General features: G+C 43.1%; 1 protein-coding gene across 2 annotated transcripts in view; it reads right to left on the bottom strand.

The window, feature by feature from the left end:
- Positions 1-13,650, bottom strand: part of TSPAN12 (tetraspanin 12) — a 43,327-nt gene extending 29,677 nt beyond the window's left edge. Inside the window, exons 1-2 of one of the 2 annotated variants that reach the window (XM_042815614.1) lie at positions 13,559-13,650; positions 13,045-13,181 (exon numbers count right to left, since the gene is read on the bottom strand). In XM_042815614.1, the coding sequence (XP_042671548.1) occupies positions 13,045-13,110 (66 nt within the window). In that variant the 5' untranslated portion in view covers positions 13,111-13,181; positions 13,559-13,650. Of the gene's footprint in view, positions 1-3,444; positions 3,578-13,044; positions 13,182-13,558 lie in introns of those variants that run through there. The other variant, XM_042815615.1, reaches the window with a different exon arrangement.
- Between the last annotated feature and the right edge of the window lie 3,157 nt (positions 13,651-16,807).

The following is a 16,807-nucleotide window of genomic DNA, read 5'->3' as shown; positions in this document are numbered from 1 at the left end:
CACCTAAAGGATGTGGTTGGAGCACATCTTGCCAGCACTGTTGCTTATGTTCTGTTCTGAAAGCAGAGGTCCTGCTGGAAGACAACACAGCATTCTTCACCATGCATGTCCCTATATTTTGCACTGGATAATACTATTGTAGGTCTGTAAACAGCAGCTAGGTAAGTCAGTGCATCTTTCCTTCTAGATGCGAGACACCACAGCAGCATTTGTGTTTATGAGCACCCTCTGGTCCTAAGAGCACTGCATTTGCTCCTTCATGCACCAAACAGACACAGCACTGCTCTCCAAATGGAGAGATGCTGCTGTGAACCCTTTCAAGGAAAGGAGGGATCCACTAAGCTTTTCTACAAAACCAAGCTAATTCAGAGTTGCTAATAATACTACTGTCTACTTTTCAAACCATTTCAGAGAATTCTGCTGGTTTATTACACTCAAAGTAGAATCTGGACACAGAAGGCACCAATACCACTCTCACATTGGCACTTAAATCTGAACACTAGTCTAGTAGTAAGTCCTGCACAGGGACTGAACCTGGCAGACTCAAGATTTCACTGCCTAGCTGAGTGATGGAGATCTGAGCATGCTGGCTCTCCTTAATGCTGCTTTCAGGCACTGTACAGGTGAAAGCTTGGAACACACTCCTCAGCAGTGTGTCCAGGTGGCCAAGATGGCCAATGGCATCCTGGCTTGTATCTGAAATAGCATTGCCAGCAGGAGCAGAGAGTGACCACCCCTCTGTACTCCTCACACATCCTGGTGAGGCCACACCTTGAGTACTGTGTTCAGTTTTGGGCTCCTCACTGTAAGAAAGACTCTGGGGCTCTAGAGCATGTACAGAGAAGGTCAATGAAGCCAGTGAGGAGCACAAGTCTTATAAGAAGCAGCTGAGAGAGCTGGGATTATTTAGTCTGGAGAAGAGGAGCCTCAGGGGTGACCTTACATACAATCAATAAATATACAGATGGTATATGTACAATCAATGAATATACAGATGGTATGGTATACCCAGAAGTTTGGCTGATGTAACTAGAGTAAGGAAAAAAGGACACTCACCCTATCCTGGGCTCGCATAATAAACTCCAGTGGAATAGATCTCCAGAAGAGATCCTTCCCCCCTGGCAGTCAGCTCTTAAATGGGTCTAGGAGAGGTGCAGCCAGGCTCCACCCCTTCCTGCAGCACAGGTGAATTGCCTTCACCCGTGCTCCCATGGCTGACTTATTGCTCACCTCAGGTGATCAATCAGAGGTTCAGGCCGTGATTCAGCAGCCCCATACACCTTATTGCTCTCCACAACTACCTGAAGGGAGGTTGTGGTGAGCTGGGGGTCAGCCTCCTCTCCCATGTAACTAGCAATAGGACTAGAAAGAATGGCCTCAAGTTGTGCCAGGAGAGATTCAAGTTGAACATTAGGAAATACTTCTCCAAGAGATTGGTCACACACTGGAATGGGCTGCCCAGGGATGTGGTGGAGTCGCTGTTCCTGGAGGAGTTCAAGAATAATTTAGACGCTGTGCTGAGGGACTGGTTTAGTGAGAAATATTGGTAATAGGTAGGACAGTTGGATTGAATGCTCTTAGAGGTCTTTTCCAACCTTTGTCATTCTATGATTACTGGGCTTACTTAACGCTTCTACAATCAGTGAGAAGAGCCAGTCTCCTCTGTTACCTTCAATGGTTACAGCTAGCTTTCCACATGCCTTTAAACTTCCTTAACATTGTCACAAAGAACTAGCTAGCTGGCACAAGGCTAATGAATAAGGAAAGTTCTTCTGTGTCCTTACTGGCTCTTTGCAATGCTTTGCCTTCACCTGCAGCATGCTCACAGCAGACTACTTCTGCCTTGAATATTTCATGAGAAGTCCCACTTGCTATTGCAAACTGCCTCATCCCACAATATGGAACTGATGCACGAAGTACAGGCACTGCCAGTGAGAACCCCAGCTGCCCAGTGTGCTTCAAGCACAGTCAGAGAAGCTTGCTGCAAATCTACTACATAGATGTGCGTCAGGGTCCATTTCCTTTAAGCTTTGTAGAATCTATTTTGGTTGTTAAAACAGTAGGAGTAAAGAGCATTTTCTGTTCTGTTTAATTGATAAAGCAGGAAGCTGCAAGAGGAGATAAACAATGACCATCATTCCCTTCTAGCTGAACTCCTAGACAACAACTACCTCCTTGGAAGAAAGCAACAAGCAAGTATTATACAAGCAATACAGATCATGTTTCTGACACATAGAGAGGTAAGGAAAACCACAAGCATACAGCACACCTTCTTGTGGTTACAAAGCAATAGAAAACATTTTATACCCTCCCTAAGAAGTCTGCCAATACTTCCACAGAAAGATGCAATTAATTTGGTACAAAGCAATACCAGCCAAATTAAACTGTTGGATGTAAATTACACACAAGAAAATTTCTCCTGTAACCACAGCAGGAACCAAGCTATAGGTCACCTTTCCTATGCTTGGAAAAATCCCTGCTTCTTCAGGCATTACTGACTTCTGCTACTCTTACAATGTGTGTGTGGTATTAATGCTTTAGCTAGTTCAGCATCACTCAAAATGCCTTACCACACTGCTACACTGATGTTACACACGCATTTCCTGACCAGCATCCTTCTGACAAACGGACACAGTCCATGAGGCAGATCTTTGAACCTTCTTCAAAGCAAGGTAGAAGTTGCCTTACTACTCTGAATAGCCTGAAAGGCAGACTTCTTGGATACACTGGATTCACATCCATGGAAGTCAGTACCACTGTCAAATTGGGGTAACAAATTGACGTGGCTCAGAAACAACATGCAAATACTCAGGAAGCTTCTATTTAAAAAAGGAGTCACGCCATTGTGTAAACCATGAGAAACATAAAAGCAGTTCAGCCATTCAGACATTAGAAAAGGCATGTTTTACTGTACATAATCCAGCAAGTGCTTGGTAGCCTGTTACTACAAGAAGGAAAAAAGTTACATCCTTTCTAATCAGTTAAGTCAGCCCTAAGGGCAGGAAAGCCATGCAGTATGAAAGGTGTGTTTGCAACACCAAACTGCCCCACAGTACTGACTGATGTTGTTGTTTAATTAAAGGACAAAAGCTTATCAAGCATTAGCTCATACTCATCAATCGACTTGACAGCTCACTTGCTCCACAGTCACAGGCAAATCACAACAGCAGCATGACATACAGCCCCAAATCCCACAGCCTTCTACTTGCAACTCAACATGCTGCCTCACAGCATAGATGCTGCCCTGTAAAGATGCATAGCATCTTCAAGTGCCATCTGAAATCAGCAAGGCTCAAAGCACCACCTACTTTAAAGCAACTAAGCCAGAGACAGATCTTCAGCTGAAAACACAGGGAATGCAGGGACATCAACAGTGCAACTCAGCCCATGTGCTTAACACAAGGAGGAACAATACCACTGCCCTGAGCGAGCACCCAAACCTACCAGGAATGACTAATTCTCTGCAACTCTGCTTTCAAGGAGTCATGGGCAGAGGCAAGGTCCTCATTATAGCTTTCGTTGGTTCATCCGGAGGCAGAACAAAAGGTGGCCTATAAAACTGGCAGCTGCTTCATAACTAATTTAGAAGCAAAATACAGACCAGTTAGAAAGTTGTAGCAAGCTATCAGATAAAAGGACAAAAGTTTACAAGAAACAGAACTACCAAAACAATTTTCACCACAGTAACAGCAGCTACATCATTTAATCAAAAAGTTCATCTGAGCTTCTCTGATGACAGCCATGGCGTAAACACAATACGCAAGTAGGCAATAAAACATTTTTATTTGTTGCAGCTGGCTGTACAGGTCACTAGGGGTTTCATTCTAAACCATCACAATATGTTACATAGCCATCAGCATGACACCAAAGGGTTTAAGAAATTATCTGTTGTCATATTCTATTTTAAATATATTTTCACCGAGTAAACAAAGGTAATAAATTATATTTTAATATATGTGTAATATGAAGATCACACAATGAAATATTACATTTCCAAACCAGTTCACAGTCTAAAGTTTTCAAAGCTACTGAATGTTTCTCAGAAAACTTGAAGCACTACAAATGGTCATTTCCAGGCACAGTTTAAGTTACTTTTGAAAGTGTTCTACATCAGTTATGTATTAAAATAACAATTTATTATTCATTAAGCATATACTTTAATCCCTTATTGTAACTAACCTACTCGCAATTATCTTTGAGGTAATGCTGACATTGGAAAAAAAATCAATCTACATTTGCAATTAATAAACAAACAGGAATTTCAGTCTTTGGGGGAGCAAGACATTGCTGTAGCTACTTGCACACCTGTTTGCATTCCCTCATCACCTTTTCACATTCAAACATTCTAACACTGTAGTTTTTGCCAATGGAACTTGCTGAGCTCATTGGACAGCAGGGTTTTTCTCTCACATTATTAAACCGGAGGAAAGGTTAAAATTATCTTCCTCAATAAAAATCACACGGTTCTTTGTATCAAAACAGATGGGGTAAACAACTTCAGGCCAAGCTCTGGGATCTGTACAAAATGCTGAACAGTGGCACTATGAAGAAATTTCCTTTGCAGAAAAAGATTTGCACCTCCAAGGAAATTAATTCCCAGATACAGCAGCATTAGTCTTCTAATTTTAGTGAAGGAGCAACTCTAGAGAAATTTTTCCAGTCAGAATTGATTTGGGTAACCTGAGCTGTGACTTTTACCCATGGGGGCAGGGAGGAATCGCTACAAGGTCATGAAGAGAACATGTTGCAATGTTTTCACAGGATTTTCACAATTAAGTTCAATATTCAGATCCCTGGACAAACACAGATGACTCAGATCCCTGGACAAGCAAGCAACCACATTTTTCAGGGAGGGAAGGGTGTAAGAGTGGGGGACAGAGGGACAAGAGGGCTCGTTTTTTCCTGTATTACCTGGCAAAAGCATTCAAATGTTTACAGAAAGAATCATGGCCTATAAAGAAGGAAAAAATCCCAATTCCCCACTAATGCACCTTTTATTTTAAGGGTATGCCAATATTTAGTTTTAGCCAAGGTCCCTGCAGAGGGTTTTGCCATGGTCCCCTCCCACTTGCAAACAGCTGAAGCATGTGCTTATTTGCACTTTGAATGCAGGTTTGCTTGCACAGCTGCAGCTGTGAGTTAACAACCTGATCCAGGCTTGGCATGAGCTGGAACTTGCACACTTCACAATCAGGCAACTGCTGGAGCACAGACAGCCTGCTAAAGGGTTGCTCTCCCAAGGAAAGCAAGAGAGCTCTCCATCAACTGACTGCATGAGGATCCTACAGCAGCATAGCAAAAACAAATGTGAAATAGGAACTCAAATATGTGAACAGGTTTAGGTACAGTTAATCTAAAAGCAGGCTATCCCACCATCAAAATGATGTGCCTTCACACATATACAACACACTCTTAATTTTATTTCTGTAAGTGCTTGCTTCTGTTCATGGACAGCAGTCCATCTCTCTTGGGCAATCAATGTTTAAATTCAGAGTATATAAAAAGAAAACTAATATATCAATGACCATACATATTTCCCACAATCCATAAGACCTGTTTGTCAGTTGGTTGCAGGAACATCACTTAATTTCTTTGTTTTGTATAAAAATACCCACCAGCACAAGAATTACTCAAATGAGCCCGTATTTTTTACTTAAATCACAGATTCCTATAACACTACCTGAAATTAAATTGTTCCTTATACCTTGGGATCCCCCCACTGATTCCTGAACGTCCATAAAGAAACATTAACGCCATTTCTAACATTAAGGTGAAGTCTGAGGGTATTTTTTCCTTTCCACCATCATGTCAAGCCATTCTCTTTTAAGGGACTGTGTTGCTGAAACTCATCCACTGACTCATAATGTTCACGAAGAATAAGCTCTCTCACCTATGTATGAAAACAGGTGGGATGAAAGGTTACTCAGAGGCAGATACAAGTTGACCAGCAGCTCAACTCCGCTTCACTTGGTTAGAACACAGACTGGTAATGTATTGCCCTGTTGGCGCTTCTGCCAAACTCCAGACCTTTAGAAACACACCCTGGCCATCAAAATCCACAGTCTCTCCCTGGTCTACGTTTGTCACCTTTTATCCACTCAACTTCCTTTACTGTCCCTCACTTAAAAACATTTCTTACAGCTTTTCCCCTAAGTAGAAAAGCTCAGATAGCAGCTGATGAAAAACAAAAAAAGCAGTTTAAAAAAAGAAATTTATCTATATGTGTATCTCCTCAAATTTGTTTAGTGCCCTTTCCAGAGACAGCACTTGACTTTTCTCTGATTTATATTTGTTCAGCACCTTAAAGAGAACTTTGACATATGCTTTTGTGCACTTCCAGAATCTATGGATGTTATATAAATAATACAGCTCAAAGACACCAAAAAGTAAAAGATTTCTCAAAGACCAATATTAAAAGCATTTCTGTTCTTTTTAGATCTCCTCCTATAGCTTGCTCTGCCATTAAAAGACACCAAACTCCCACAGAAGTGGGAGTTATTCTTGAATGGCCTTCTAAGTATTTTCTTTACGTAAGAATGCTAAGAAAATCAGGTTTCAGTTACTATGTCTACAGAACAGTCTCTAAAAGCAGACCATAATGGTTCAGCATGAACACCATATTTACACTGGTAAACACAGGTACCCAGCTTGGCAGTGTTAATTTCAGTGGATATTACCAGTCACATAAATTCCCTGAAAATGTGACCCTTAGTCTATTCACTCCAAGCATCTTCAGATACCACTCACAGGAGAGGCAGTTGGACAGCAGCAGAAACACAACCAACACTCAGAATCTGGATCCAAGGAAGGGAAGATAGAATGATATCTTTGTTGTGTCACAGTAAATGCAAAACATGAAGTAAAAATAACTACAAGGTTGAACACATACATTTGAGGTTGGAAAAAGATGCATCTGAGGTTAGAAAAAGAAGCAAACAATACCTCTGCTTCCAATCATTTTTAATGCTTCAATGCACAGTGTTAATATTCCCTTGCTATATTTTCTCAGGTGAAACACATAACCAGAACTAGATAATACAAGCATGCAAAATATTTGCATTAAAGGGAAAACTAACTGAAAGCTTGCTTCTCTTTCATGTCACCTGATTTCTGGTTCACAAGCACAAATTCAAGTAGATGTAAAGCGACTTACACTGTCGGCCAGGAGGGTTGACTGGCTGCAATCATACAGCCTAAATTAGATGGTACTGCTACATAGTAGGAGCTAGCAGCATGAAGGAAAGTTCAGGCACGGTTCAACAGAAACAGCATTTCCTCAGGCAGATAAACCTCATCAGGTGAAGAACGTGGCAACATTTCTGACTCTGCTCAACACGCAGTGACACTGTGAATCACCTGCTAAAGAGAAGCCTACCACTGTGATACAGTCACCCACAGCTTACAACCTTGATTTGCCCAAGCCATGGTCACTCTCAATTACAATGGACACAACAGCAGCTGCTCCTTCTTGCCACACACACTCACCAGTGAATTAAAAAAAAAAAAGTTTTCTCAAGATAGAAAGTTCGTACGGATGTATTACAGATATATTCGGCTCTTTTAACATACAAGAAAACATGAGAAATTTGACAAAACAATTGTGCTGCTTTTATTTGCATTTAGTAGCATTACCCAGTTCACCAATCTAGAACTATACTTTTTCAAAGGAACCTGTGTGTCTGAGCTACCAAGAGAAGTATAACAAGTCTGTACCTCTCCAAGCTGTTGCTTTGCTTAATCTTCTACTACTTTAGACAGTCAGGACACTGAATTTTTCTAGTACTGAGCACTGTTTTCTATTTCTTATTCTAGCACAACCATGAAGGCCACTGCCCATAGACAATCTCCAGTGTTAACTGGCTGGCCATTTTCTGTGACTGATGCCTGCCTTTAATGCCAAACTAAGGTCTCTGCACCTTAAAGGACTGCAAAGAAAGCTGAAGGGGGAAGAAACTGTAGCAAAGTCCAGAACAACTGGCATTATTACAAAACATGGTGAGGAGGATTTACAACAGGACAAGTTATGAAGCTATCAAAGCAAACAAGGATGCTGACATTAAATCCATGACTGCTACTAAGCTGGAATGGTGTCAGGAGTTTGCTGATCTAGGAAAGCCCCAGAAGCACAGAGCCTTATAGTCTCATAGAATGCATAAAACATATTTGTAGAACCATTAAATCTTTCCAAATAAACTAAAATCTCAGTAAAAACTAAATCTCACACACATGTTACCTAGAGATAAAGACTAGTACTGTCTCTAAAAACTGAAAACTAAGAAGCAGTAGCAGCCTGGTTTCTCTCAAGCACCAGCAAGATAATTTGCTTAAGTAAAAAGTCTTGACTGAAAAATGCTAAACAGCGCATTTCTGGAGATGCTAATATGCTGCAAATAGCAATGGTACAGAAACAAGACATCTGCAGAAATCAACTTGCATCTGTCAGTCTGAACTCCTTGAAGTGATGCTCTTGACACATGCATATGACAGAAGAATCAAACCCAATGTTAAATGCAGGTTTCAGTCCAAAGGATATTCCTGTCCAAAGTGCTATTTAAAAAAAAAAAAAAAAAAAAAAAAAAAAAAAAAAAAAAAAAAAAAAACCACAAAGAGAAACAAGAAAACAATGATTCGAAGAGAGAGAAGCTCCTAAAACCACAATTCTCATTACTTTGAAAAAGACATGTTGCAGTCAGATGCATGATTCCATTGACCTTAAGATCATCTTCCAGAAGAATCATAGATCCAATACCACAATCAGTCACTTAGCCAATAATAAATCCAAGTTGAAGGAGGGAAGATTTGTGTTGGATGTTAGGGGGAAGTTCTTTACAAGGAGAGTGGTTAGGCCCTGGAACGGGCTGCCCAGGGAGGTTGTGGATGCCCCGTCCTTGGATGTGTTTAAGGCCAGGTTGGACGGGGTCCTGGGCAACCTGATCTGAATGTGTGTGTTTGGTGGCCCTGCTAGGCAGGGGGGTTGGAACTACATGATCCTTGAGGTCCCTTCCAAGGTGATTCTGTGAATCACCCTTCCAGGTGATTCTGTGACAACATTTTTATTCCCACTTCAGAAGAAAATGCCTACTGCAAGTTGCAGCTTAAGAAATACCAATCTATTCACATCCAGACAACACTCCTTTCATCCCACTCATGCACACATGTATCACCCTGTTGACTCTTCCAAATCACTGCTCATTAGGTAAACCCTATAAAAATCACTCTTTCCAAATACAAAGCATGCAGTTGTACACCAGTAAGTTGCACTCTGGAGAAGCTACAAGTGTCACAGTGCAGTGACTGACAAAGTTCTCTTGCCTCACTGCTTGTAGAGGGCTTTGACAGTAATCAAATTATGAAGACACCAGCCATCCACACAGCAGCCATTCACACAGAAAGATTTTCTGCAAGAATGATGGTCAGACTAGGCAGTTCTATTACGCATTAACACTTCCTCAAGGAGCTATACCTGCACTTGTCAGCCCTCACCAGACTGGTAAGGTCAAAAGCTGGAACCCCTTACACAAGTGCTGCAACAGTTGCATACAGGACATATTTGAAAATTACTCTAAAGTTTTTCTCCTCACAGGCAGATACTCAGACTGCACCAGACACACCAGCTACAAGGTGTCTTACAGCTTTTTTCAAGGCTTCAAGTGTTAGAGGTCAACATCGCTGAGTCTATTTTCTTCTTGGGGGAGAACCCAAGCCTGTTTGCACAATAGGTGGTCAGACTGGCCACTGGACTACACCAGAAAGAAACAAGGAGAGAAGGTCACTGTATTCTGGTTAGGAGCCTTAATCAAGCCATGATTTTAAAGTCAACACAAGCTGTTTGTACATCTTCAAAGTTTTCAGCCAGAGACTGATAAGTAACACAGCAAACAAACACAGTAACAACTGCTTGCTGTTTGGAGGCCACAGCCCTACAGAAGGAATGATGCAGGAGTTGTTGTAAAACCCTCCAAGAATAAGTTTAAGGAGTATAACATAAATGCTCCCAAAATTGTGAGCTCTCTGCACACCCCAGAAACACACATTGCTCTCATCCATTTCAAGTATGCTGCTATTGCATTTATCTGTTAAGGCAGAGCATAATACCACACTCACAGCTCAGGAGGAATGCAGCTGCATTTCCAGGAGCTGATCTAATCTAAACTCCCTGCCATCCAGTCCATAGTCTGAGCTGGTATTTATCAAACTAAATGCTAACATAAGCAACATTACAAGCTGAAGCTTTCCAAATGGAACACTGGTGGTGAAGAGAAACAGCTCCCACCCCACACACAGGCAAGTAAGCACCTGCTGCCCGCAGAACTTTTCCATGAGAATTTTTTGCCCAGCAGGGTCATACTCTTACACTCAGAAAAGTCAGTGGCAGCACTCCCACTGACCCCAACGGGAGAAAATTCAGCTCTGACAGAGAAAGGGATACGAGACATTTCACTACAATAAGCAGTGAGTAGCAGATCTGTATTTACATGTTAAGTACATATCCAAACAGGATCAGATAGGAAGCAAAAAGAGGTTTTTAAATGAGCATGCCTCCAAAGAATCTGATTTAACCACCTACCATTCATCCTATTTCTAACTACACAATTATGGCGACCACTTTTCGTTTGTTTGCTTTATTCTGAGTCAAACGGTTGCATACAATTACTTCTTAAAATTCAGGGAACCAGCTCCAAACAGATTGGCCAATTTTTCTCTTTAGTTCTAACACCTTTAATTTTATACACATTACTGAAAACAGCTTTATTCTACTTAACATCTGTAATGCAAGTTACCTGCTGAAACTGGCATTTACTATTCAGTTACATATTCACATCCTTTGACACACATTTTGGGAATACAGATCTTGCTTAGCTGCTCGGGTGTTACTTAAAGCATTCTGCCATCAGATATGAAGATTTAGATATTTTTCACATTGTTGTCTTGAAGATGATTATGAAAAGTTGCTGTTTTCTTCTCTAGGACTTCTTGTCACATTGGTATACACTCAAAAGATCCCCTTTCCTATATGAGTATGAAAGAAAAAAAAGTCACACTTCCTACTCAGCAGTGACCTGAGACACCATTATTCAAAAGGCAAACAAAAAAAAAATCTAAAGAATGGGAAATTATTTCTAGCAAATGCTTTTAAGAAAATACTGAAAGATGAATTACGGATGGATGAGGCTAACAGCAGCATAATATGGATGCAGGTGCTGTCCACTGCCAAGCTGCAAAGTGCTCTGCAGCTCTGTGCCTTAGCTCCACAACAGAAAAACACAAGAACAAAACAGTGAAAAGCTGGAAGGAGCAATCTGACATGGAACATGGAACAGAACTTAATTCAAGCAAAGAGGGCAAACACTTAAATCTCCCAAGTGAGCCAGCATGCACCCTCCCACACAAATATACCTACATGCATCTCCCATCTCCACACCTGCTTGTTTCTCTCTACACCTGTTCCCTGCTCGCTGCCTCTTCATTTGTTCAACCTCAGCCTCCTTACATGTATGACATTTATCAATCCTTGATCTCCCTAGAGAGGAGCTGTGATGCAATGCACCAGTCCCCTCCAAAGATATGGGCAAACTTCCCTACACAAGGAGCATCACTAAGGAGGAGAAATGGAGCACTCAGGTCCAGCACCAAGGCCCTCACCACCAAAAAATGGGGGCATTACCTCGTGAGGTTATCACCTAGGGACCACATGAAGGGTTGCACAAAGATGCCCCTAAATATTGTCTGAAGAAACACGGTAAGCACAGAGCAGGGAGGGAAAGAGAGAAAAGTGGAGTAAGCTTAAGGTTACAGGCTGCTTTAGGGGGTGAATTAAGAGCGTGAATGAAAACTGACAAGAACTGCTCAAGGAAGCAATCTGGAACCAAGATGAAGGTAATGAGAATGCACACTGGAGGACAGGATGTTCCCAGCCACATGGATGTACGCTCACTCAACTCTAGCAGCATATGCCTAAAAAAACAGGAATAAGATCCAGGCAGCCCTCACCTTAACGAAATACAGGTTCCAGGATTTTGTATGACATCCAATGAAAAACATGCATAATGTGATAAATAATTACATTTTATTTAAAAAAAAAAAAAAAAAAAAAAGGAGAAGATTTCCTCATCTTCTGTTTACAGGGCTTTAGTCCTACATTTGCTGGAAGAGTGAAATACTCATGTTTCACCTCGGTCAAACACAAAACTTTCAATAGGATCTTATTTTGCCCCAATGGACTCTAATAATTCTCTCAATCTTATTCTGCTCTACACTTAATCTTCAGTAATCTTCATTTTTACTTCAGTATAAAATACAGTTGGTGTTAGTCTATGTATGCTGCCTGCATCACACAATCAAGCAGCACCTCTCAAATCAGTACTTACCAATGGGTGTGGGATGTCATGCCTTTTACTTGGTTTTTTTTTTCCTATAATTAGCCAGCATAAATCTCAACTATGCGGGTCAAGTAGGCTTCATTTGGTGTGAATTTGTTCTGTGTGAAATCTGCATCACACAGTTTGTGTGGAGACACAAAATGTTTAGGAGCCAGAGATGATCACACCTATTTCACGCTTGAGAGCTGTAAGCCCTACTACTGTAATTACAGCTTTGACTGAAATGCTGAAAGCAAAAGAAAGAAATCACTTCAAGCCCTGTCCCCAAAAGCACAACGATGAGCTGGATAAGGCCTCCACAGGGCAGCTCAGCGCTCAGATACTTCTGGGAGTGGAGTTCAGTTGGGGTCATGGGATGCTTTGACACTCATACGGTGAGGAAGCCACCACACCCCTGAGGATTTCCCTCTCTGCACGCGTACATTATGGGTGCACACATCCACATGTGTATTTATAACACGAAGCCAGTACCACACTAATTTCACTCAAAACAAGTTTCCAAACGCTTTTCATTAAGGCATGTCACGACGAGCCCCGCCTGCCCAACGGTGCGCATCAGAGACACTCAGGGGGCCGCTTTCCCTCCCCGGTTCCCGTAGCCCCTGATGCGGAGGCACCACCGGGGTCGTGACGCGCGCCGCGGCCGCCACTTGCTCGGACTCACCCAGAAGAGGAGGTTGAGGGCGTAGAGCAGGCAGCGCAGGCACCTCACCGAGTCCTCCCTGGCCATGGCGAGCCCCCGCTGGAGACAGCCCCATTCCCTCACCACATCCTCGCTGCCGAGGCCGGGCAGCCAGCGCTCTGCGGAGAAAGGCAGATAGGGCCGGGGCACGGCGAGCCGCGCCTCGAGGCGCAGGTGGCGGTACGGTTTCCTCCGCCCAGCCTGACCCGGCCCGGCCCGTTCGCGCGGAGCGGCGGCGGCTCCGTAGGGGCAGGGCCGGCTCACGGCCGCGGGCTGCACTTCCCCTCCGCACGCCGCTCTCGGAGACAGCGTTTAAAATTAACAACTAGAATCGCTCCGAAAGGCGACAACCCGCGCGGCGCCCCGGGCTGCCCCGCGGGACCAGCGGCGCTGAAAGAGCGAGGCGGGCGCCGGCCCCCTCCCCGCCCGGGAGGGACGCGCTGTCCCGGGGAGAGTAGGCAGGCGAGGACGGCGGCGCTCAGCGCCTCTCACTCACTTGCTCCGGCGAGGATTCATCGGGGCCGGGCAGCGCAGCACCGAGCCGCGGCGCCCATCCACGCCGGGCGCTGACGGAAAGCTCCTGGCGGCCGCCCCCCACCTCTCCGTCCCTGCCCGCAGCGCTCCGCAGAGCCCGGCGGCGGCCAGCGCCACCGCGCACGCGCGCCCGCCCGTTCCTGCGCCCGCAGGGTCCTAGCGCCGCCGCCAGCTGCGGAACGCTTGGGGAGCGCGGCCGGAGGTCCTGAGAGCGGTTCCTCAGACTCAGGATTGCCGTGCGCCCACACGAAGGGCAGCAGAGGACAAACTGAGCTGTCACCGAGCATACGCGCTGTGCAAACCTACCGTGGGCCAAAATGGAAGAGGCAGTTCGGAGCGCGTCCAAATTTCCGTGGGAAAGAGCTTGGGTTTCGCTCGGCGGATTGCTGCCCGCCTGGGTGGGTTTGGCTCTTAGGCTGCCAGAAAGTGCATACCCAAAATGCCCTCCTTCTGGCTGGCCCCTGCTGGAAGCCCAAATTTGCCGGGCCTGGGGCTGCCTCCCTTCCTCAGGAGAGAGGAGAGATTTTGAGCAATTGCCTTAGGAGAGCTGGAATACACCAAAACCTCCTCCTGTGGTGTTTTGGACCAGAGTGGAAGATCCACTCAAGAAACAGCTGTGGCTTTTCTTTGTAGGGTTTTGGTGGTTTGGGTTTTTTTGTTTTGTTTTTGCTTTTGTTTAATTTTTATTATTTTATTTTGTTTGGGGTTATTTTGTAAGCTTTAACAGACAAGATTTCAGCACTGTTACGTCTGAAATGAAACTTTGCTGAAATCAAACCCGAATGTAAGCCGTGTTTGTTTGCAGCCCAGTGCCCCTTCCCCATCCCCATGCAGCAGAAAGCTCTCTGGGCTGAGAAGGGAGAAACGCCCTTGTCACAGCTCTTGTGCTTCTCCATTGTTTATAAAGACACTGCCTTAATGTTGACGATCCCAGTGGCCATCTGAATCACAACACTCAGATTGTGTGGAGTAAAGGAGTAAATAAGCAAATTTAGAAATGCAGCAGTGTTGAAGATAACTTTTGCCTGAAGTTTTCAGGCAAAACTGCTATTGATTGGTTCCATAATCTCTGTGGTGTTTACAGATCCCACAACTAAGCTGGAAAAAGTCATTCTCTGAAGCCTGCTAAAGTACGTGCACATTTTGTAGTTATTGTGGCGATTTCCTACTGAGGTCCATGTTGTTTCAACACATATATAGCCCCATAAAATAAAGGAATATTTACAGTTGGATACACAGTTGAAAACAGATTAGCAAATAACTTTCCACAAAGTTTTGCAGTGCCACCCACATAAAAACTGCAAGAAAGTACACTGAGAAATGTATCTTAACTAGCAGAGGAAAATTGTCTTCCATCCACTGCATAAAAACTGATGGAATGGATGCTAGTGAAAACTGGAAAAGAGGAAAAAACGCTTAATAAGCAAAATCTAACTGCTGTGAGACCGAAGAAAAATCTGCTTCCTCAAGCGCTGGAAACATGATTCGAGAAAATCCATAAATTCCAGACACTTCAGTGCTTATCACTGGGGCTGCCTGTGTAATCCTACTTGAGCTTCACCAATTTCATTTCATTAGTATTGAATCAGGGTGAAGAGCATCTTCATGTGTGTTCATCCCTCCTTAAAGCAGAATGGACATGGATGCTTACCAGAAAGCAGTGATTTTATGCCAGATTTGTAAAAGTGAACACAACTAGTTGAAAGTTGAAAGTACTAACATGCATTGCATAAATGCAATCTGTAAAGATTATTTTTCCTTCAACTGTGACAAGCTGTGAGCTTTTGCTGTTAGTTTGATCCTTTTTTCTGGAACCAAGACCCCTCCAGGAAGTGCAATGTGTGACAGTGTTAGTCTTCAGTGGATGTTACTTGTTCTATATCTAAACAAGGCAAGCAGAGCTAAGATAATTTTTAAAGGTGACACTGTACATTTGTTGTGCTATTTACATACCATTCATTCCTTTTATTGCCAACGACTTTTCATGAACAGTCGGTGAGACAGATCTTGAGCAGGTATGGTCTTTCCAGTGAACCAAACCTGAAATACAGAAATAGTGTCAGCTTACAACTGATCTCCAGCCTTGGTTGGGGACAATGCAGTCTGCTATAAGGGAGATTAGAAATAATTAAGGTAACGTTTGCATTCTTGGTTGTTCCATGAGAAAAAAATGTATTATACGAGCCACCAGGTTTTATAAAAAGTGCACTTCAAAAACATTTAATTTTCTTACACTCAGTATTTTTTCTTTAAACATGTCTGAAATACTCAATGAGAAGTTGTCTTACTTGTTTCTGATACCTTTGGCTTCCAGTGGAATTACTCCCAGTGCATAAGGAATTCAGGAAAAGGAAGAAGATCAGTCTGTGAGATCCCTCATTAAAAATCCTGCTAAAATGATGCTTCAGCAGTTTCTCTCTAAATCAACTTTTGGGGAGGAGGGGAGGTATTTGGTCATATGATGCTCTCAGTCCAACTTTGCGTCTATTAAAATTCTATGACAATAACTCCATCACAAAAATAAGGAGGAGCACATGGTTAAAGAAATATTCTATCTTCTAGTCATTAACAAGATCATCATTTGACCAGCAGAGATGGTACTGAAAACCTAAATAAAATAGGTCCTATTTAGGAATGCCTGCCAAACGCTAAGAGGAAGGTCCCTTTGGAACAGTGCTTTTTCCAGTTTGTCATACTTTGTGAACTTTCCATGATGTCAACACTGGGAAAGAAATACACTGAAAGTTCCCATGCATTCAAACAGTAACTAAACTAGAAGTATTAGCTGACCACCTAAAAAAATCTAGGAAGCTACTATGCTAATTCAGTACATGCTTTCTTTACCCTTTAAACTGATCACTTCAGATTTTATTTAGGGCCAGAAATATGATGGTTTTTACAAACTAAGTGTAATGCCAAAGCTCTTCGTAATGTTTTTTGAAGTGAGTGTTTGATGTTATCAAGTAATCACAGAATCACAGAATCACAGAATTGTAGGGGTTGGAAGGGACCTCTAGAGATCATCGAGTCCCACCCCCCTGCCAAAGCAGGTTCCCTACAGCAGGTCACACAGGTGGGCATCCAGGCAGGTCTTGAACATCTCCAGAGAAGGAGACTCCACCACCTCCCTGGGCAGCCTGTTCCAGTGAATGGTTCTTTAATGTGTAGCAATGAGATAAGCAAGGGGACTGCTGAAGCTTTGCAGTTTGGG

This window comes from Centrocercus urophasianus, unplaced genomic scaffold, assembly GCF_019232065.1.
Source record: "Centrocercus urophasianus isolate 14NV4802_14NV808 unplaced genomic scaffold, USGS_Curo_1.0 seq_15, whole genome shotgun sequence".
Lineage (NCBI taxonomy): Eukaryota > Metazoa > Chordata > Aves > Galliformes > Phasianidae > Centrocercus > Centrocercus urophasianus.
This window is presented reverse-complemented; position numbering and strand designations above follow the sequence as displayed.